Consider the following 22172-nt stretch of genomic DNA (forward strand, 5'->3'; position numbering starts at 1 on the left):
ACTTTTGTCTTAATAAAACATAAAAAATGGTACTTTTTGCAACAATTGCTTTTGTGAACAATAAACCTTTTGTTGTTGTTTAGCTCCTTATTGAGGTATCTATCTGGAACATATTCCTATCAGACAACATAATCATCAGTTCATAATAGAGAGGCTGACTTTCCCCTGGCTTCATTTCATTGAAATTCAGACATATTTCAATCAGTTCTCCAGAGTGTTTGCATGTTGGGGGTGGAAGACTTTAATAAAAGAAGTCCCATAAGCAATATTGTCATACTCTGGCATTTGTGTTAGCAGCAACTATAGATAACACCCAGCTTCGATGCTGAAGATTCTTTTTTCACTGTGATGATGCAGTTTATTGTAGTCACATGCGATGTTGGACGTTTTAAAGATGTAAACAAAATATGTTGGGCAGTTTGAATTCTGATCCAGTAGACACCCCGCAACATTTTCTACTCCAGATGTCATTACTGCTCCTGAGCCAGGCCGTGATTGAGAGTTTGGATGAAGAGAGTCAATTCTTCCAGTGTTTAGATAAAAGGAGCTCAGTGATGTCAACTGTCACAAACCTGATTCTGCAGCTTCATGACATTGTAATTCTTTTCATCGACATGGCTGGTTTGCTCAAGCAGCCACTGCCTCTCTTGTTCATCCACAATCATTCTCAGAGTCACTTCTCGGAAGATATTATTTACTCCTACCTAGACAGAAGATAATCCAAATTAACTTCATGCTCTGGAACCAATATAGCTTCAAATAAAGATAGTTTCATCACATCACATGAGAATTACTACACCTCTTTAAAATGAATCTTTTTGAACATGCCGATACTGGCTTCATTTTCCAATCCAATTTTAGCTTCAAAGGTGGTGAGTCCAAGATGTGTCATTCCTACAACAAGGATATCAGAAATAATCTCTACCCTTATTATTTTCATTTCAGGAAGGGCAGCAGCTTAGTGGTATAATAAATGCTTTGCATACAAAAATGCCCATGTTCAATCCCTGGCATCTCCAGGTAGGGCTGGAAAAAGAAACTTGGCTAATACTCTGGACAGTATAGGCAATAGTGGGCTAGCTGGAACAACGGTTTGACTCAGTATCAGGCTGTTTCTTATGTTCCAACTGTGCTTGGAAAATAAGATTCCGTTGTTCCTGGTATAAACAAAATCATTCTCAGTGAGGTATTTTAAAAATCTGGGGCAGAATTTCAAAGTATGAACTGAAACCCAGATATTGCCATTAGAATAGAAGAATGTAAATCACAACAGATTAGTACATATTATGGACAAGGTTTGTTTTGTTTGCCATTTTAAGAATACAAAACGTGGAAAATGTACTTCCATATTTTTTTGGCAGGGAAAGGAACAGAGGCTAGGCTCTAAAACAGGGAAGGGGAATTGTCTGTGGAGTCACAAACATGGGGAAGGAATAGAAGGTAGCCTAAGAATAGGTCTGAATAGCCAACGAAGCACCACACAGAAACAGATCCCCCTTCTTCTGATTTTAAGCCTTTTGAATAAGTTGCCAATACACTGGAACTTTTAAAAAAATCATTGTGGGGTTTTTGAATTCTATGTTACACGTCTCATTCTGCCATTTTGGACCATGCAAATTCCTATATTCCCTTGCCTATCCCCCCTCCATAGATATGCAGCGGCAGCTAAGAGTGTAGCATTACTCTATTGCATCCTCCTACTGTAGTCATTCTCACCATATGACATCATGATCAGAGTGGCTTCCTTGCCAAACCCTTTGCCACGACAGCTGCCCTCTGAAAGAGAACAAATAGTAAAAAGTACATTTTCCTGTTTCTGGGTTCATCTAGATTAGGAGTCTCTAATTCTCCCTACTATTTTCTTAGTTCTGGGCACTTTGGTAGACTAGGAGAGGGCGCAGCTCTGATATTTATACAGAACATTTCTTGAAAGGATAGGTAAAACAAATAGATCAGTGGTGTTGAATCTCAAGGCCAGGGTCAAATTTGGACCTAAAGGTTCCTCAGATGGCCATGTAAATTCACCATGTCACCAAGTGATTTCTGCTCTTCCGTCCACTGTCGGATCGTTTGATGGTTTCCTAGCTTTTAAACATTTCCCCCATTCTAAAAAGCTGTCCTTAGGCTGTTTCTGGCAATAAGAGCTTTAACTTAGAATATGTTGGTATTTTGGCTCAACTCCATACCTGAGAGATTCTGTGAAACTAAATTCAGTCTTCAGGCCCCCCTGGAAATAGACAGAGGGCTGGGTCACACAATAAATAAATAAGTAAACATCAGCTTCCTTTGATACATATCTAAAACAGCTTCACGTTTAGAAATTCAGAACTGGCAAATAACCTGTAGGCCAGGTTGGTACTGTAGTGCCAGAAACACGTGCATAGGATGCCTGGACATAACCCATTTGATTTTTGGCTAGCACCAGCCACAGATCCATGTTGCTGATGACTGATAGATATTATTTTGAAATAACTCTTATTAAAGATTCATCACTGAATAACAGGAGGGGCAACAATATTAGAACTATTTGGTTACCTGCAATCATGATTTCAATCTCTCCCACCGTTGGATCTTCAGAATCTGTGAGAAACAAGTTCACATCTCCCACCATGCAGTCTTGCTCTGTAGCTGTCTTCCTAGACCACTTATCTGTATCCAGCACAATAAACGTGCATTCTGGGAAAATAAAAAAAGCAGTAGATCCAATGGGGAATATTAAAAATCATTTGAAAGAAGAAACAAGATGCCAATGAAAGAAGAAGTATCGGGTATAAAACCACGGTCATCTAACATCGCTACCGGTGACATCCACATCTTTGGTTTTGGGAACTGTCTTGCTCATGCTCAGCGCAAAGTAAAAACAACAACAACCCTCCTTTGAGTTCTCTTTACCTTGCATGGAACTACAAACTCAATCACTGCTTTTAAAACTCAGCTAAAAACTTTTCTTTTCCCTATAGCCTTCAAATATTGAGTTTGTTCTGACTCTATACTGTTAGCTTCACCCTACCCGGTGCCTGTTTACACTTCCCTGTGCCTGTTTGCATTCTCCTTCCCTCTTTATTGTTTACTACAACTTATTAGATTGTAAGCCTATGCGGCAGGGTCTTGCTATTTACTGTGTTATCTGTACAGCACCATGTACATTGATGGTGCTATATAAATAAATAATAATAATAATAATAATAATAATAATGATGGAACTTGATATGAGAAATCTCTCACTTCATCCTAGGTGCAACTATGACCCTCTTCTCCCCTTTCTCAAACCCTTTGGGAAACACTGAAAACTTGTGAAGGGTTTCAATATTACCTGTTAAACCTGGGCCAAACCAGATGCACATGTTTATTAAACATGCACTTGGCAGTTCAGTTATAAAGTAGAGGTGCAGGTTTAATCTTTCTTTACACTAAATGGAGCGGAAGAGTATGGGAACAAAACCTATTCCCTCCCTGAGCTTTATTACTTTACAACATTTTTCCGTACTGGATCACTTCTGGTACCAGAGACAGGCTGAGGGGAAAATGGGGAGTGGGCAGACTCCCCCCCCCCCGCCACGCTCCTTTTGGTGTTAAAAGTTATCCTGCGTGCTGCCACCCCACCCACCCTTTATAAAAGACAAACTGGCAAATATGTTTAATAAACACATGCACATCTCATATCCCCTTATAGTGGGCTTTAAAGAGATGCAAAGAAGTGAGCCTCTTGCTGTTTCGGTATCTATTGAAAGACAAGCACAAAGCAAGAGACAAGACTCCTCCCTTTGCAGAGTCCTCCAAGACCCATAGAAAACCTGGGTGGGATTGGGGCCAAACATATATAACCAGGCTACCAGGTGAACACCATGAACAGAACTAATTCAAAGCAGTCTGCTGTGGCAGTTCTTTAAGTGAATTAATCTTCATGTGAAATATATGATGTATGTGCTCACTATCCCATCGACAAATACTCAAAAGCCTCACTGTCTGCATCTTCCCGCCAACTGCACTGCATTTCATATTCCTGTTCAAGGCTTAGTGGCTCAGATGCAGTCAGACGCTGCAGCTCTTCAGACTTCATCCATTCATGGTACCTGATGAGAAAATCCAGAGAGAAAATAATCCAGAATATCACCCATGAATATGTTGCTGGAAAGTTAAACAAAATCCCTATCAACAATCCACTTCAGAGGCTTGGGACATCTGGTACAGGCTTACTAATACCTTACCATCTAAACAATTAAAAAGCCAGGCCCCAGGACTTTTTCCTACTCTTCTATCACACTCTAGCATGACCATGAACACAACCCGGGATAGGCATTATGCAGTCAGGAAGAGATTTGATTCTTAATAGCTAGTTTCAGCCAGGCTTAGCCCCCTTTCCATTGGTGCACAATCGGTTGCCATTCACTTCTATGATAAAAGGAACAAGGATGCACCTGGGGACAATGTTGCACTGTGGGCAAAACAGATTCTATGCCTGATAATGGGAGCTCCAGGCCATCCTTCCACACATGCGTCTCTTGTCATAAGGCATATTATCAGCAGACAATAAATACATTGATTTCTAATCCATAATCCCCCAAAATAGTGCACTTACTGCTTATGATTTAAAATTTCCAAATACTTCCCCGATTTTAAGATCAACGCTGAAATCCTATATACCATAATTTAGGAGAGAACCCCACTGAACTCAATGGAGTTTACATCTGAATAAACATGCAAATGATTAACCTACATGCTTTAGTGATTATGAATCATTCCCCAAGTGGACGAACAAGTACCAAACAGCACCACTATCAGATGATTCCTTGCTGGGCCTGACAAAAGATTAACATTAGCACTAACTTTTTATTCCACATGCATAATGATATTTTTGTCCACCTGAACATGTTTCAAACCTGGCATATTTGTAGTTGTTCATTGGCCTAGCATTTAAGATGAGCTAAAAAGTATGCCCTAATAAACACCTATGAAAAAAATATGTCTTTTTCTCCTAATGCCCTATAACTTTTACATCCATATTCCATTAAATTCAATGAATTAGCCTGTTAACACTTGCAGATCAGAGAAGTTGCAGGCAACTTCAGCCTGAATAGCACAAATAATCTATTCCTGTGTATTCCATTTTGAACGGAAACGGAATTATTTTTTTAATATTACAAACATTTTATTTCCCTGGACTTGTAAAATAAAATGGTTTCACACCAGAGTTCTCAAACCTATATAGTAGGGGTGTGCACAGACCCCCCGCTCCGCTTCACTTGCAGATCCGCCATTTTCCGGATCGGGCCGCTCCGCCCCACCCCCGCTCTGCCCACTTCCGCTCCGCTCCGCCCGGAGCTCCGGATCCGGATCCGGAGCTCCGTTTCCCCCCCCCCCCATAGGCTTGCATTGAAAGCTAAAAAATTATACAACTTTTTTTCTGTTCAAGTTAGAAACCTCATGTTTGGCACCATGACACCTCATGGGGATATACACACGCATGCCAAGTTTCAAAGCAATCCCATCATCCCCTGATTTTTGGCGAATTTTTGAAAATCGGGCACCCCACACACACCATCCCTGCGAGGTGGGCAGGGGAGGAGGGAGGGAAGGCAGGCAGGCATGCAGCTGGCATTTCTGGGGGCATAAGGAAGTGAGCCAAGGATAAGCCAGTAATGCATATAAAATGGAATAAATCAATCAATAAACAAAGGAGGGGTGGAATTAAAAGCAGCAGTGTTGCTCAATAAACAACAAGAAGAACTTTTTTTAAAAGGCTATATCTGTCTTTTACCAGCAATAGGGGGACGTGCCCGGGGGAGGGGGAAGTAGCTGCCAGTTCAAGACACTGACAGCCACAGCTCTGAGAAGAAGTAAAACGCTCACTTCGACTCAGAACAGGCATTGCTCCACCACTGAAAAGTGACCATTCACTTCAACTCATGATAGGCATTGCTCCACCGTTTTACTCTCTTTGGAAGGCTCTAATGGCCTTCCAGTGCAGGAGAGAGTGGGGGCACGTCCACGATGAGATGCCCTAGGGGAGCTCATCCCCTTGCACCACATCGATTCAGTTGTTCACCAAGGTTAGGGTGGGGAGCAGTGCTGTGTTTCTATCTCTTATTCTTGGCTTAGTATATGATTTCAGGTTGTGTTTGTGCATTTGGTGGGGCTACTGTGTTAAAAAACACGGGGAAAAGCCCGTTCAGATGAAGAAAGAGAAGTTTCCCAGAATCCCAAGTTACCTGTTTTGCCTATGCCCTCCTCCAACTTTGGGATCATCATGACCGGGAGCTGACTCTGCCCCTCAGCCCTTTGAAAAAGGTATTTTTCCCGCCGATTTTTTAAAAACGTCTAGCCCGCGACCCGTACGATGCAGAAAGTTGAGAGTGGTCTCAAAATGACCCCCATCCACGACTCTCTGTGCACAAGAATTTCCAGAACGATAGCTTAAACCCACCCCCAGTTATCCCCGATTCTTTCCCTCAATGCAATCCTATGGGCGAAAAGCCGAAAACGCAGTTTGAGCCGCGCGGTTGACCCGATTTTCACAAAAATATAGCCCGCGACCCGTACGATGCAGAAAGTTGAGAGTGGTCTCAAAATGACCCCCATCCACGACTCTCTGTGCACAAGAATTTCCAGAACGATAGCTTAAACCCCCCCCCCCAGTTATCCCCGATTCTTTCCCTCAATGCAATCCTATGGGCGAAAAGCCGAAAACGCAGTTTGAGCCGCGCGGTTGACCCAATTTTCACAAAAATATAGCCCGCGACCCAGACAACGCAGAAAGTTGAGAGTGGTCTCAAAATGACCCCCATCCACGACTCTCTGTGCACAAGAATTTCCAGAACGATAGCTTCAAAAACAACGTAGCTATGCGCGATTATTTGCCGCAATGCAATCCTATGGCGAAATGTTTTCAAGATGGCGACCGGAGCGCTCCGCCTGAACTCGGAGCTCCGAAAAATGGTCGCTTCTCTTCGCCTTGCTTCTAGGGGGTCCGCGGTCCGCTCCTACTCCGCCTCTGGGTAAGGCGGAGCAGGCCAATCCGCTACTGCTTCTACGCTCCTAATCGGAGCGGAGCACATCCCTACTATATAGGGATTTTGTGAACCGCCCAGAGAGCCTCGGCTATTGGGCGGTATAGATAGAATAAATATAGAATAAATAATATATATAGAACAAATAAATAAATAAATAAATATAAATAAATAAATAAAATGATATCTGTTTCATACCTGGGCACATGAAGAGAGGTGTACGGTACCAGGGTTACTTTATTTCCTTGCAATGCAGTATTCTGGTTAATTCTCATAGTCCCAAGCCTGAAACAACAGGAATGTTAGAGGCACAGAAAGTTTAACCAAAATAATTACAGATGATATTTGAAAGCAGCAGAAGCACACTGCAAGCTGTTTACTGAATACATTATTTCCTTGCAAGTGTTTTTAACTAAAGAAAAACTGACTCTTATGGGTGTATGCGTATGAATTCAATGTAGAATTATGAAGCAATTACAGAGAAGGCCACAATTGGGTCAGTTCAATGAGTCATGTAGCTCAGTATTCTGTATTCACTATACTTCAAAGAACTGGCTACTTCAAAGAACCATTTATGGCAGGAGAGAACAATTTGTGGCACTCCAGATGTTTTGTCCTCAACTCCTCTCACGGCTTACTATGTTGGCTAGGGCCGACAGGAGCTGTAGATCAAAATCCCTGAAGGGCCACAAGTTGATCACCCCTGATTTGTGGTATTTCACTCTCAATATATGAGAGCCAGTGTGGAAGTGGTTAGAGTGTTAGATTGGGACACAGGAGACTCAGGTCTAGTCTCTACTTAGCCATGAAGCTCACTGGGTGATTTTGTGTCAGTCCCAGACTCTAAGCCTAACCTACCTCACAGAGCTGTTGTGAAGATAAAATGGGAAGGAGGATCATGTAGACCACCTTAGGCCTGTTGGAGGAAAGAAAGAATATAAATGTAAGAAAAAAATACTATACAGTGTACAAAGTAAGAATGTATATCCTGAATTGAAACCTGAATGCAACTACATAGAGGGAGCAATCCTATGTCAACTAGACAAACTCAGGGGGCATAGGATTGTTTAGCTTCTGAGATATAAGGTCAGAACTAGGGCTCTGAACTCAGAGCCCAGTAACTGCTCCTCCCCGTTGTAGCCGGCAGTTTTCTTTGCACTGGCTACGTCTTCATCCTAGAAATGGAATGTGGAGACAGGTGAAAGGGGGTGGTCCTGGGGGAAGGGAGGAGACTGGTAAAGCTGCATTATGCAGCTCCCTATGTGCACCTTGCCTCCTTCCTCCCACTCAGAAGACCTGCAGCTAGATGGGTGAAATTACCTGCCTAGGGAAAATGCAGGGCAGCTGGAGCACTGAAGCAAGGATCACCTCCATGCTCTAGCCACCCTGCATTGGACACTCAGCAGCCTCCGACTTCAGAGGCTACCAACTATCCCCATAGGATTGCATCCTGACAGTTTGGAAATGAGTTCCACAACCTGCTTATATACTGCATGGCACTACTTCCTTTAAAAAAATTTAAAAAAAAATCCTATTGGCTATTAATTCATCAGGTGTCATCACATCCAACAATTTAAAAAGCAAAATCGAGAACGAAACACATGTTCATCTCCCCCGCTTCAACAAACCCAAACTGATTATTTTATTGACTTGAAATCCAAAGGAAGTCAAAGTTTTTGAAAAATTCATTTTGTTTATTTATTTATTTATTACATTTTTATACCGCCCAATTGCCGAAGCTCTCTGGGCGGTTCACAATAATTAAAACCCTAATGAAGAATTGAAGAATTAAAATCATAATAAAGAAAGAATTGTTGTTCTTTCTGTAATAAGCCAACACCCCAGAAAGCATGCATCCTCTTTGAAGCCAACCCTAAATGTTGAAAGCCTCAGAAAGTAAATCAGGATCCTAAAATCAGTATTATTTTGGAAAAGACACAATATTCATTTTTATATCAGAGTACAGATCCTCCGTGAAGCCTAGGGAGAAGCTGACCAAGTGGTGGAGATCATAACATATGCTTTCCTTTTCCCCCTCCTCCTCCTCCTCCCTCCCAATCCCCTTTCTTTTTGTGTCATGTCTTTTAGATTGTAAGCCTGTGGGCAGGGACTGTCAAGAAATACTTTTGTAAGCCGCCGTGAGAGCCTTTTTTGGCTGAATGGCGGCATAAAAATCCTTAAATAAATAAATAACAAATCGCTCTTTTACAGGAGACAGGAGAATGTGGAGGCGGGGCAAGGGAAGCTAAAGCACCCCCTGAGAGCTCGCACTCATGGTCGTTTCTAGGCCCAGGCCCTCGGATATGGGAAAAGTTAAGGCAGGAGAAAGAGCTATCAACCCTGCCCAAGAACGTCTTCTCGGAAATAAGCTCCACAAAGTTCAATGGGACTTACGTCAAGCTTACTATTCTTGAAGGAAGGCGTACAAAGGCCACTAAAGCCCATCCTCCCCAATAAGCGAAGCCCACCTTCCTTCTGTCGTGCAATCCAGCACTAGCTGCTACCTGAGATCCCCTAAGGACAACTTCCAAACGCGACCCTTATCTTGCAACTAGCCCAACAGAGGCCGCGCACGCGCAATTATAAACGTCCCCTTTCCCAGCTGCACTACGGCGGCCGCTGAGTCTCATCCCGGTCTGTGTTTCCCCGCCCCGTCCTCACGTGCCCCGAGAGAAGGCCCAATCAACGTAGGCAGTGGCTTGGACAGGTGCGGGTCGTCGCTGTTGGCTTTGGTAGTGACCCCTCCGCTTGTACGCATGCGCCTTAGATGATTCCTCCCCTTTTTCTCTCTCCCTCCCCGCCCCCCACTTCCTCACAGCTGTATGAGGGAAGCCGGCTTGGAGCCGTTGGGCCGAGCATTGCCGGGGACTCCGCCGGGTTCGTCGGTATAGCTGGTAAAGGCTTCGCAGGATAGGAAGGGGGGCAGAGGGTGGAGCTCGAGCGCAGTGGCTTGGGGACTGTGGAGAGCGGGGCATGGCCAAGGGAAGGGACTCCGTGGAGGCAGCGGCTCGGCGAAGGGGTGAGACCGGGGGACGTGGCACGCCTGAAGGGAAAGCCGGAGACATTCGGGTTGCCGAAGGAGGGTTTTGCAGCTCGCCTCTAAGGAGGTTCTGTTCCCGGGAGGCTCCCTGAAGGAGGCCGTGCAGACGTCCAAAGTGCCCCCGGTTGTCTCCATCATCCTGTCGAGCTGTGAGGAGGAAGGTTTTACTACGTATCACGTGCAGATTGTGATTAGATGGTCGCTTGTATCAGTTCAAAGTGTATGTATGTATTTGTAGGGCAGCCTTCCCCAACGTGGTGCTGTCCAAATGTATTGGACTACAACTCCCACCAAGCCTGTGGATGCTTGCAGTTGTAGTCCAGCAGGCTGGGGAAGGCTGGTTTATGTGATCACTGTGAAAGTAGCTCTCCTCATTTGGTGAGAGGAATAGGTCCGAAGCCCCCAGTATTCCAGAAGAGCTGTGTTAGGTGCAGTAGGAAAACAAAAAGAACAAGAGAGAGGCACCTTAAAGATTAAGAAATATATTATGACTTGTAGTTTCCATTCAATCTTTCTTGGACAAAGTAAAATGAATGACTGTCCTATTGCAGGTTTAGCATGGGGGCAGATTTTACTGTGTAAGAATCTACTGAAAAGCAACTCAAGGCAGGTTCACACCTTTGTAATCCTACTTCAAGAAAGCAGGAATATTTGATAGCCCTTTCTTTTGTACTTATAGCAGTTAGCAGCTGTTGGAATCTCCACATCACCCTTTAGCTTGCTTAATTGGGTAATTAAGTCTGTGGAATTATTTTGTCATTTATATTTGAATTGGGTTTTTCTGGAATGGCATTGGCTCCAAATATCTTCCTTTCTTTAGAATTTGCTTTGTCCATCATGTTCCTTGCAGTCTCCTGTCTCATGCTGTCTTCAAATGAGACTTGCTGATATTTTCTCTTTGGGGTAGTAATTGCATATAAATTTAATTCCAGTAGTCATCCAATCAGGTTTCCCCTGGAACAGTCCAGTTACTGACCTAATATGCAAACATGAGTAGGAACGAAGAAGTCTTCCTCCAATAAAGAGTTGAAATCAATCTGCTTCAAGCAGAGGGAGACTAGTTATTCATAAAAGTTGTAGCCTGGGAATCAGTGATTTGTGTATTTAAGCACAAGGAGTGCCAGTTATGGTAGTTGTACTTTTCCTCTTGCATTAAATTCTGGTTCTACCTTAGCTCAGTGGAATTGGTTATATATTAGATGAGAATTTTAGGGTCAGTTAACACACACACATGGAAAAAACTTAGTATGTGAACTAGGAGTTTATAACTATAACTTATGTCATCCTCATTGTAATAGTTCTATGTAGACTTTGAGGCTGATTTTTATTACCTTTTTAAAACTGTGTTCCACTAATATACTATCATTCTATTTGGGTGGAGATAGTTTTGAAAAAAGCCTAGGCAGGGTTAAACTGTATTGGTTAGCTGAATATTGTTTAGAGATAAAAGCATGTGTCCTGTGGTTTGAAATCAAATTCAGGTAGATAAAAATAATATTTATAGAAATTAAACAAAATACATTATAGTAAGAGAATTTTAATTAAAAAATGCTTGGCTTAGTAGCATTTTTTTTTAAAGCTGAACAAATGTGTTATTAAAGCCTACAGTTATCATCTCTTCAAATTGAATTATGGCTAGGTACCAAGTACATTGAATTATTGGGACTGTTCAGATTACACTTCAGGCTCTGTGGTTACCGAAACTGTGGTTTTCTAGGGTTAGCACTAACCACAAGCTGTGCTGTCGCACACAACACTTTAAGCCACAGGCTGGAGCCACTAACCCTACTGAAGATGGTCTGACTGTGGGTAGTGAGTGAGCAGGGGTTAGCAAAATGAATCTCACAAGACATCTTAAACCCTGCTGCTTAACCAAAAGTCTTAACCAGCAGGGTTTAAGGTATCTTCTGAACAGGTCCAAAGACTACTTTAATGTGTAATAGGGAACCATGGGGTGGAGGAGTTGTTTGAATTCTGAAGTTTTGTATTATAAGTGGCACAGTAACAGTGTGTTCCTATGGATGTCTACTCAGAAGCAAACCTTATTGAGTTGAATTCAAAGGACTTACTCCCAGGTAAGGATGTATAGGATTGCAGCCTAAGTCATGTGCAATATTTATTATGGGCAAGGGCCTCACCATGGTCATCCACTAAATTTATATGGGTGATCTTGTACTTTTATTTTTATGTCATCAAACTACTTAAGTTCTGCAATCTGTTCTGTCATCAAATTATAAATACAAGTGGTACTTGCAACAAAAAGTTGAAGTATATTTCCACCTGCTTACCCTGGGTTGAGTGCTCCTGTTCATGGCTCCAGACAGGCTATATCACAAACCTTGTAGTGCTGCTCAGACCTCGTTTGGGGTGGGGTTGAATTTCAGGAGCCGGTAAGGGTATAAAGTATACTTTTTATTCCCCCTCTCCAGGCCTTATCCTTCTGTACTATATAGAGCTAGAGAAATGCCAGCCCCAAATCTGAATATTCTATGGATATATAATAGGAGGCAAAATTCTGGAAATGGGACACCATCTCCCTGTTTGTTCTTTCCATTCTACTTCCCAACTCCCATTGCAGGAAACTTACTATAAGCTGTCAATGTCTTGAACTGGTCAATTCCCCTGTCCTTCATTCCCCCCACCCCGCAACTGATGCACAAACTTTAGGTGCCTCAAACATGTTCTCTGTTATAGTCTTGATGGATAGACTCACATGAGTTGCCTGGCGTTTTTTTTAGATGCTTCTTCTTCCCCAGTCCCCCTTGACCCTCCCTTCCCCCCTTTCTCTGTAGATTCAACTGATGTCAATATTCTATGAACTCAAGGGTTCCTGTCAGGTCCTCTGGGTGTGTCTTTAAAATGTACTTTTCCTTTAATTTGCAAACCTATGTACAACTGTGTAGAAGTCATTGCCTTATTTTTGAGTGGCCTTATTTTTCTTCCAAACTGATAGTGAACTCAGGTAGTGGAGTGCCTGTTGGAGGGAATGATTAATGACTCTACCAACTGAACAGCATGGATTTTTTTTCTTTCCATTTCATGGAGAAACACTATTATTTTCAGTAACTATCAGTCAGTGGGCTGTATCCATATTAGTTCTACCTTTATTGAAATGAATGGGACTTACCGTGTTTCTTCAATTCTAAGACACACTTTTTTTCCCATATAAACATCTCTAAAAACGGGGTGCGTCTTAGAATCGTGGAAGTGACTTAGGTTTTTTTTTTCTGTTGGTGGTACTGAAATTAGTGTGCGTCTTACAATCGATGGCGTCTTACAATCAAAGAAATACTGTATATTAGACTAACATTGGATACAATGTATTGGATTCAACCCTTTGTTTCTAGAAAGTTCTGAAAACTTGAAGCCCAATCCTAGGCAAGTTTACTTTGAACTTGGTTATTTATTTGGTTTGTTCCCTGCCTTTCTACAAAGAAAAATAGTACTCAATGGAGCTTACAATCAGCACTTCCAAATAATAGTGTATTTTATTGTGCTTACCCTTCAAGTTAGATTTGACTTAGTAACCTTGTGTTCAGAGAGTCAACAAAAAGCTATTTCATTTAGTGAGAATTGTGTTACTGGCCAATAGAGGAAAGAATTCTGGGTTGAAATGCAAGTATTAGCTGATATGGGGGAGTTTGTTTACTTTTGTTTCCAGGAAAGGCTGCAGCAATATTATGCTAGTATACTTGCATTAATGCACAATGATAAACTGTATTAAAGGCTGCTGATTTGACTCTAGTAAATGGCACATCTGTTTTTTTAGGTTAACAGTGACAGGATCAAAAGGGGCTGACTTCTCTTTCTCAGGCCCTTCCATCCCCTTCAACATGGCTGGAGGCATTACTGATACGGGGGAGCTCTACTCTCCTTATGTGAGTATTTAGCATTTGTATAATCTCTTGCTGCAGGTTCATATTTAGCCAGATGTTTGTCTGCAAAACCGTCCTTTTATGCAGGGCAATTTAGTTACTGCATTTCCTGTGTCTTAGAGAGCAAGATAATGTAAAGAGTGGAGCATTAGAGCATGTTTTTATTATTTTTCTCTTGTTTTGATCCTGAATCACTGGCTTGTGTTAAAATTGTGTTTTACACTTGTGTTAAAATATGTCTGGAAAATTCTGAAAACTGCACTTAACTAATGTACATGTGCTTGATCTTTTCACCCACACATGTTCTAACGCACCCATCCCCAGCCAGCCTTTTCCCACAAGAACTCCCATTATCCCCAGGCCACCATGGCGAATGACTGGAGATGATGGGTGTCCCAACACTTCTAGAAGGCAAGAGGTTGGAGAAGGCTGCTCTAAAGCTTGGACCTAATGTTCCTTGCATGTCTTAAAAAAACAAATAAAAACCAAAATGTCTTAATTTTTTATATACTTTGCCAAATGCACTAGTGAATGCTCAAAGTACATAAATGTCATATACAATATTTTATTTATTTATTTATTTAAATGTTTGTATCCCACCCTATATCATTGAGGTCTCAGGGAGCTGTACAGATAAAATCAATAACAAATGGGGAAAGAGGCCTAAAGATCAGAAGCAGAAGTAAGTGATTTGGGTGGTGGATAGGGTTGTTAAATAAAAATTAGGTGTGGCAGGTTGTATCCAACAGTGTCCTTCCATTCTGCGAAGTCTCTTTGATCCAATGAAGCCTTCCATGAACAGAAGGGGAGGTCATTTTCCCTTCTTCCCTCTGCTGCCCCCTGACTCACCTTCCACCCCAAATCTATTCCAGAGGGTTAGCTCCAGAACAGTGAGGGAGCTGGTAGGGGGGCTTCAAGAGAACTGAAGAAGTTGTGGAAATTGCCTCTTTGCCCCTTCCAGTCTTGATGGAAACCTTAACTGGAACAAAGAACCTTCCACAAATAGAAAGACTACAGCTTTTTATATTGTATTTTGTATTTGTGTTTTTAGACTGTTGGTCGTTTTATTATACATTTCATGGTTTTAATTTTTGTGAACCACCCAGAGAGCTTCGGCTATTGGGCAGTATAAAAATGTAATAAATAAATAAATAAAATAGCATCTTCAAAGCAATTTTCAAAGTGATTGCTCATAGGAAGTTCTTCTGCGAAGCTAAGCAGGTCTGACCTTTCAAGCTCCCTGAATGGGAGGCTGCCTGGGAACCTGCCTGGGAACCAGGTGTAAATCATTCTGATCTTTTCAGGAGAAGTGTAGTATATAAATATAGTAAATAATAAATTATACTTTACTGTTCTAGTGTTAGTGAAGTGGCATATTTTCTCATGGTCTAGTCTAGCAAATAGGGCTTCCAGATTCCCTCTGTATGGAAGCATATAGGCAGACCTCAAATCGTACAAATAAACTTGAACAGTTTATTCATGAGGTTTTATCCTGGAGAAGTTGTAGATATTCACCATGTCTTACAGACGTATTTCTCACACTATTGCTAAATTACCCATCAGTTTTTCAGTTTACATATTAAAATTACATATATGAACATATACAACAGCTTTCCACAACCCAGTGTCCTCCAGATATGTGGGACTAACTCCCATAAACCCCAGCCAGAAAATCTGGAGAGCATGAGGGTTGGGGAAGCGTAGCATAGAACAACCTTTGCCAATTTTCAGATGTCAAAAGGCAAAGTAACCATAACCTAATTCAGACATTGTTTGAACCATGTTTGACCAGTGTTTTGTGCAGACAAGCATGTTGACATATTAACAGGGTTGCAGTAAAATAGTCCTCAAGTCTTTAACTAACTGAAATCTTCATTTTAGGGGAATACCCTGTTTAATATTGCCTTTCCACTAATATTCCCTTGATTAGTATGTGTCCAAGAAAAACATTTTCAGTTTGTTTGTTTTTACAATGGCTTCTACAAGTAGAGCTAGAATAAAACACCTTTAAAAATAGTATATTTAGCTTTGATTTCAGAGACAATAGGCATTGTATGCTTAGAAACTATAATCCAACATTGTGTAAGTCTTTTCTGACCAGCAAGCTAGAAACTCTTGCATAGGATCAGCTTCAGGACAGATATTTAACATAAAACATAATATGAATACATGGCAAAAAGATGCAATTCCAGATCTGTACCCCAGTATGTATTAATTTGTGACATTTGTATACCACGGAATATAATAATATCATATAATAAAATCTCCAGCAGTTCTCAATAAAATAAGTACTAAAAACAAAATTAAAACACAGCATTAAAAACAATTTCAACTACATTTAAAAAATTCAAGGAGCTGAAAAATGGAGCAGCATGATTAATTTACTTACAGCGCAGGGAAAATATATAGTACTTCATGCACTTCCTAAATCTTGCCACAACAGTCAAAGTCTTTCTTCTTTTTTAATGGCTGCTTTATGCCAGAAGAAAAAGATGTGCACAGCCATTGTTAAGGCTCCTCTTTAAAGTGTGTTTAAAGCATGTTTGATGCAGAGACACTTTTCAATGCATGGTACAAAGGTTTTTGTTTTTTTTAATTGTAGAACTCCTGGAAAAAAAAGCTGAAATGGTGTGCTTACTTTATCTTCTTTCTGTGAAGATAACAGCAACAGTTAATTGAAATATCAGGAATCTAAACTTTTTAGAAAAGCAGAAGGGAACAAAGAAGCAAAAACGACCACCACAGCAAAAAGAGTTGTGAGCAAAGAGAGCTGAACATATAGCCCACGAAGCTCTTTTCTGGCATACCAGGGGACTATGTCCTTCCTCCTATTATATCACCCATCATTTCTCTCTGTCAAAGTTGTTTTCATGAGTGGTGGTTTTCTTATTGCAAGTGAATTCTGAGAAAACATTAATCGTAATACTTTCTGGAACACTTAGTACGTGGACGATTGAGATCAATCTTTCAGGGGAAAACTAGACTCTCAAAATGTTAAATTACCTGGTACCTTAAAGATTGAAAAGTGTAGTATTGCAGAAATTTCTAAGCTGTTGAGCTCTAAAACTGTACTTATCTCATTTTCAGAGGACCTAAAAATGTGTCTCTACCAATATCTGAAATAAATCATTTCTCTGTGCTACTGTTCTTTTTAATCAGAGTCAAGGAAAACTTCCAAGGTTTCTGTCTGAAAAAGCTTCATGTGCAGAACCAATTAAGGTCTTGAGTTCAAAGCAGGAGGTAGTGTATGCAGGGAATGACAGTTCTGTCCAATGTGTGAAAAGTATTTATCTTTGGAAACTGGCACACACTGTTTCATCCTCTGGGAAACCAGCTGAATGATGCATTTGTTGTTCAGATGCCAGTAAGAACAGGAGGCCCTCTCAAACAGAAGCTGATGAGGCTTCTGAGGGATATGCTTTGTATGTCAACACTTCTGCCAGAAATAATTGGTTAATCTATTGTATACGTTCCCTGTTCTTGGTTAATTTTATTCATGACTCCTCTTGGCGAAATAAATACGGCAGTTACATGTAGATAGATGTTTTCTGATAATGGGTATACCGAGAACTTTAATAAAGGAATGAAAGTAAGTAGTGATACTATTTCTTTTATTCCCCTCCTGCAGCTTAAGTCTAATGGGTACAATGTATTACCTGACATGGCTTTTAACAGGCATTGAGGTTTTTAATGCTGCTAACTTAGGCTCATCGGAAGCTGCGTTACACTAGCTCAGTGTTGTCTACAGGAAGGGTGGGGAACCTGTGGCCCTCCTGATGTTGTTGGACTGTAACTCCCATCAGCCCCAGCCAGCATGGGCAATGGCCAGGGATGATAGGAGTTATAGTCCAACAACAGCTGGAAGACCACAAGATCCCCATCCCTGGCCTATGATCATTGATAGCTGCTCCCCCAGGTTTCAGACAGGAATCTTTTCCAGTCTTACCCGGAGATGCCAGGGATTGAACTCGGGCCTTTTACATGTAAAGCATTTCTCTACTACTGAGCAGTCCTAGTGATTCCTTGAGATTCTCACCTAATACACATGTTCTTCATGTTATTTTTGAGTACTGAAGTTCTGCGGAAGTATTTATTTAAGTGGGTATAGCAATAGCATTGTTAAGAATCGTTATGGTCTCTGTTTTACTGCAGACAGAACCAGCTTTAAATTTAACTGGTAAATGAAGTTGAAAAAAGAAATTATGGGAGCAGGGCCTTTTGAAGAGGTTCTGTAACATACAGCTCACGTTATGGAGAGGCATGTGGGGGCTTTGCTATACAAAACAGCAAATCCCTTCAACTGGTACTTGATCTAATCATTATCTTTAACAAACAATGGGAATAATGCTAGTTCTTAGTCTGCCGCTTAAACCTAAGAGATGAGGCAGGAAATAATACAAAACAGCCCTTCTTGTTTGGATGGCTCGTTTCATTGTACACAAGCTTATATCCAGTGACCCACTGAAAGAGAACTTCCATCTGCTTCCCTGCTATATATATTTGAGAGAAAAAAATACTTGTCAGACCCTGTTTGACTATTAATTGGCAAGCTAACACTCATCTATACCTCACATCCTATATTGACCTCTTAAGGTGATGTGGCTGTCTGAAATTTTTTGAGGAGAATCATACCAGAAAAACTGCAAGGCCTTTGGATTCAGAAGGTCCTCTTTTGGGATTTATTGCATGCCAAATGACAGAATTGCTTGAGTTGAGCAAATGACTTCCTGTTGTAGGGGAGGGTTAGTTACTGGTACAGATCACATGATGTTTGGCGTCTTATCTCCTTTAATCAGCAGATCTAGTCTTTCTGTCTAAGCCTTTTAAAAGATTGTATGGATTTGATTTGTAGCCTGGCCTCATCCTGAAAGATTGGGATGAAAAAAAAAAAATGAGACGTTAGAAGGATTTGGGGTGTGGGTGTGTTTAACAACTCTGAATATTCTCATCACTGAAATGGGATAGCAAATTTTCCAGTGCTTCATTGTTCTACAGAACATTTTCCATTTCTTAAGTTGATTTGTAAAAGTTGTAATGTTTTAGGTGATTATCCTTTTAAGTATGTGAGAGAATGGAACTAATAAATAGTGACAGTGAAAGTGAAAGAGCCCGAAAAGCCGTAGTGTAAAAGAGTTGAATTCTTTTGAGTTGAAATAGATAAGTAGTTGTTGGCATATTGTACACATTTCTTTCGGTTGTTGAAATTAATTCATGTGTCAACAGTTTTCAGCAGTACCTTTGTTTTTTCTCTCACTTTAATGTAAACAATGTAAGGGAGGTTCCTGCCACTGTTTAAAGATTTTTACAACTATTCTAATAAATTCCACATAATATAAAATTTAAATCACATTGAATATGCTTTAATTCCCCCCCCACACACACACACACACTATTTCAGGTCAAATACTTGTGGTGTATTGGGGCAAAAAAATTACATAGGATACTTGTTTACAACTTTATTTATTAAATACAAGTAACATAAACATGCTAACATAGATCTCTCTAGGACTAGGGTGGGCAGCTTGTGATCCTCCAGTCGTTTTGGCCTATAGCTCCCATCATCTTTTGTATGCATAGTCAGTGATGAGGAATTATGAGAGTTGCAGGCCAGAATGTCTGTAGGGTCTCAGTTTGCATTTTCTGATGCAAATTGAAATTTATCGTATGCAAATGAACCTAATTTGCATTGGAAAATTTTTCCAATTCATAATTTCCTGGAAAATCCACAACATGGATTCTCAAGTCCAGCCTGTGAGTTGTACTACTGTCCTATGAAGGCATGAGCTAAAAAGTAATTATTTACTGATTTTTCTATGAAATCACAAAGCCACAGCCCATATTTCAGGTTGGACAGTATGTATGGAGGGTTCTGCCTATTTTGGTCTAACAAAATAAAGTCATAGATTTTTCACACTTACGTTTTCTATAATTGCAGGTTGGCCTGATTTACATGTTCAATCTTATAGTTGGGACAGGAGCTTTAACTATGCCGAAGGCCTTTGCTGCTGCTGGTTGGCTTGTCAGCCTCATCTTAATAATGTTCCTGGGGTTTATGAGGTAAGATTTTGCTCCACAATGCTTCTGTTAACCATCTATTGGAGCTTGTTATTAGTAAGGTAAAAATATCTACATAATACAGTCCTTATGGCACCCAGTGGTTGGGATTTCATTTAGAAAGTTGGCCTAGCCCCTGTGCAGGTATTCCATAGCAGATGCATTGACTGAATGGCAGTCTGTATTCATTCCCATATGTGTGGTGGGGAGTGAGACTGCCCTTTTGGCATACCATTTTTGCTTCTGATGCCAGTAGATGGCTACACGTAGGTGTTAGGTTCAGATGGTGGGGATTGCGTGTAAAGCCCAATGTGCATAAGCCCAAGTGACATGGTTGAAATCTCAGATTGGATATTCATTGCACAGTCTGGGTCTATACAAACTGAAGGTTACCAGGAGGAGGGCCTTCTCTGCTGTGGCACCCCAGCTGTGGAATGAACTCCCTAAGGAGGTTTGCTTGGCACCTACATTATATTCGCCTTTTTATTCTCCCAGTATTTTAACAGTCTATAAATTAATTTTAACTTTGCTGTTTTAAATTTGTATTTCTGCACTGCTGCTGATTTTATCCTGGTTGTGCTTTTATATTGTGTTTTATATTATGTTTTTATATGGTTGTTTTATACTTTGGATGGTTTTAATTTTTGTGAACCGCCCAGAGAGTTTCGGCTTTGGGCGGTATAGAAATGCAATAAATAAATAAATGCGTATACATCCTATTTGAATGTTATGTTCAGTAGCACAGGAGGTGAAATGGGTGTGCTGGGTGAGCAGGGAGGTATGGAATGCTCTTGCTCCCTACCACATGTGGGGTAGAGATTAATGCAAGAATTTTAAATAGTCATGCCTAGTGTTTGTCTAATGGAAATCAGTAGTTACATACCTACCTTAAGCTGATAGAAAAGAGAAAGACGTCTCTTCCCTTCTATCGCATTTCAGAGGTTTTTTGTCTGTGGCAAGGCAGAAAGATTTTTCTTTTTGACCTTTATCCAATCTTGATGTTTTAATCTCGCATGGATTAGGACTGTCTCCTTGCTACTCAAAGGAATTTTGTTCATTAGAAGTAGTGCAAAGCTGATATAATTTTGACAGTGTGCTGCTTTCGAAACTGCATGAGTCAGATTTCCCCATTTCATCTTTGGTTGTAGAATAGCTAGTTAACAAGTTCTATTAATGTCTTCTCTTCTAACCTTTGTAGCAGCTCAGCCAAATGTTTACTTGGTACCTGAGTGAATTGAAATAGGTTGATAGATATCTTGAGCACAAAGATTTGTGAATCTGACCAAGCATGATACAGAGTCCATTTGCAGACCCATGAAGCCCAGTGATGGCAGTTAAGATACATATTTCATCCTTTGGGTGTTTTGGAGCATAAGCGAGGCTATAGCCTCCTGTGTGGTACAGATCATGTGTTGCTTGCAGTGATGAGTCTGCTTGATTCTTTGCTGTTAAAGTTGCTCAGATTTGCTCTGACTTGGATGCTGCTTATTGGCATTATGTTGATACTGGAAGTATCAAATGTACTAACTCTGTGCAATATGCTTCCATAGTTTAAGCTTGGTTTCCCCTGAAGATATTTAAGATATTGGGTGTTGTGTGAAAGGTACTGTCTCTATTTTTAGATTCTTATACCATCTGCCAATGCTTCCACATTGTGCAAAAATTGGAGGGAGGGTGTTCCTGCTCTTAATGCAGCTGGGAGAGACAGACTATGCCCCTCCCTTGACTTCTCTAGCACAAAGAGAGAATTCCCTGGTGGGGTCAGTCTTGCATGCAGATTCTTCTGAGTGGACTTTGGAGATGCTGAGAAGAAGCATGAGGTTTTGCTGCTGAGTATCTGTGAAAAAAAACAGCAACACCTTGGTGCAAGGTAAAAAACTGACCTGAATACTCTCTGGATCAGTTCGGACAACACCTTAGTCAACGTTGGACTACTTAATCAACGGTTGCTTAAATACTCACCTGTTTATTGTGCCATCTGTCGGGCAGAAACCACAACACAGTTGGTTATTGCCAAAAAATAACCAACAGAGATAACCAATGGTTTGCAGAGTTGTTTTCTGTACAACCATTGGTTATCGTGTTGTAAGGTGGCCTCTGTTAATTAATTCTCTTGCCGACAGAGTTGTAAGGCAAGAGCGGCAGAAACCCAACCACTCTAGCCCAGTGGAGCTCCATCGGCAGGGGAAATAATCC

The 22172-nt window shown here is 40.9% G+C and overlaps 2 protein-coding genes across 5 annotated transcripts in view; one reads left to right on the top strand and one right to left on the bottom strand.

Moving 5' to 3' along the window:
* Window positions 1-217: 217 nt before the first annotated feature.
* NAT9 (N-acetyltransferase 9 (putative)) lies at window positions 218-9462 on the bottom strand. Of its 3 annotated transcripts, none has more exons than XM_063120252.1 (8): window positions 9402-9456; window positions 7866-7923; window positions 7206-7292; window positions 3964-4073; window positions 2536-2676; window positions 1717-1776; window positions 800-894; window positions 218-704 (listed from the first exon to the last, which is right to left on the bottom strand). In XM_063120252.1, exons 3-8 carry the CDS (start codon window positions 7280-7282, stop codon window positions 558-560), a joined length of 630 nt encoding a protein of 209 aa, XP_062976322.1. In that variant the 5' UTR covers window positions 7283-7292; window positions 7866-7923; window positions 9402-9456; the 3' UTR covers window positions 218-557. The 3 variants fall into 3 exon arrangements, with proteins under 3 accessions (XP_062976322.1, XP_062976324.1, XP_062976325.1); XM_063120254.1 differs by lacking the exon at window positions 9402-9456 and adding an exon at window positions 8328-8352; XM_063120255.1 differs by having other exon boundaries at window positions 614-700; window positions 9402-9462.
* A 361-nt stretch (window positions 9463-9823) lies between these two features.
* Window positions 9824-22172, top strand: part of TMEM104 (transmembrane protein 104) — a 93209-nt gene continuing 80860 nt past the window's right edge. The window contains exons 1-3 of one of the 2 annotated variants that reach the window (XM_063120250.1): window positions 9824-9901; window positions 13817-13925; window positions 19858-19979. In XM_063120250.1, coding sequence (XP_062976320.1) covers window positions 13881-13925; window positions 19858-19979 — 167 coding nt within the window. In that variant the 5' untranslated portion in view covers window positions 9824-9901; window positions 13817-13880. Of the gene's footprint in view, window positions 9902-11937; window positions 12123-13816; window positions 13926-19857; window positions 19980-22172 lie in introns of those variants that run through there. The other variant, XM_063120251.1, reaches the window with a different exon arrangement.

This window comes from Elgaria multicarinata, chromosome 3 (assembly GCF_023053635.1).
Source record: "Elgaria multicarinata webbii isolate HBS135686 ecotype San Diego chromosome 3, rElgMul1.1.pri, whole genome shotgun sequence".
Taxonomy (NCBI): Eukaryota; Metazoa; Chordata; class Lepidosauria; order Squamata; family Anguidae; genus Elgaria; species Elgaria multicarinata.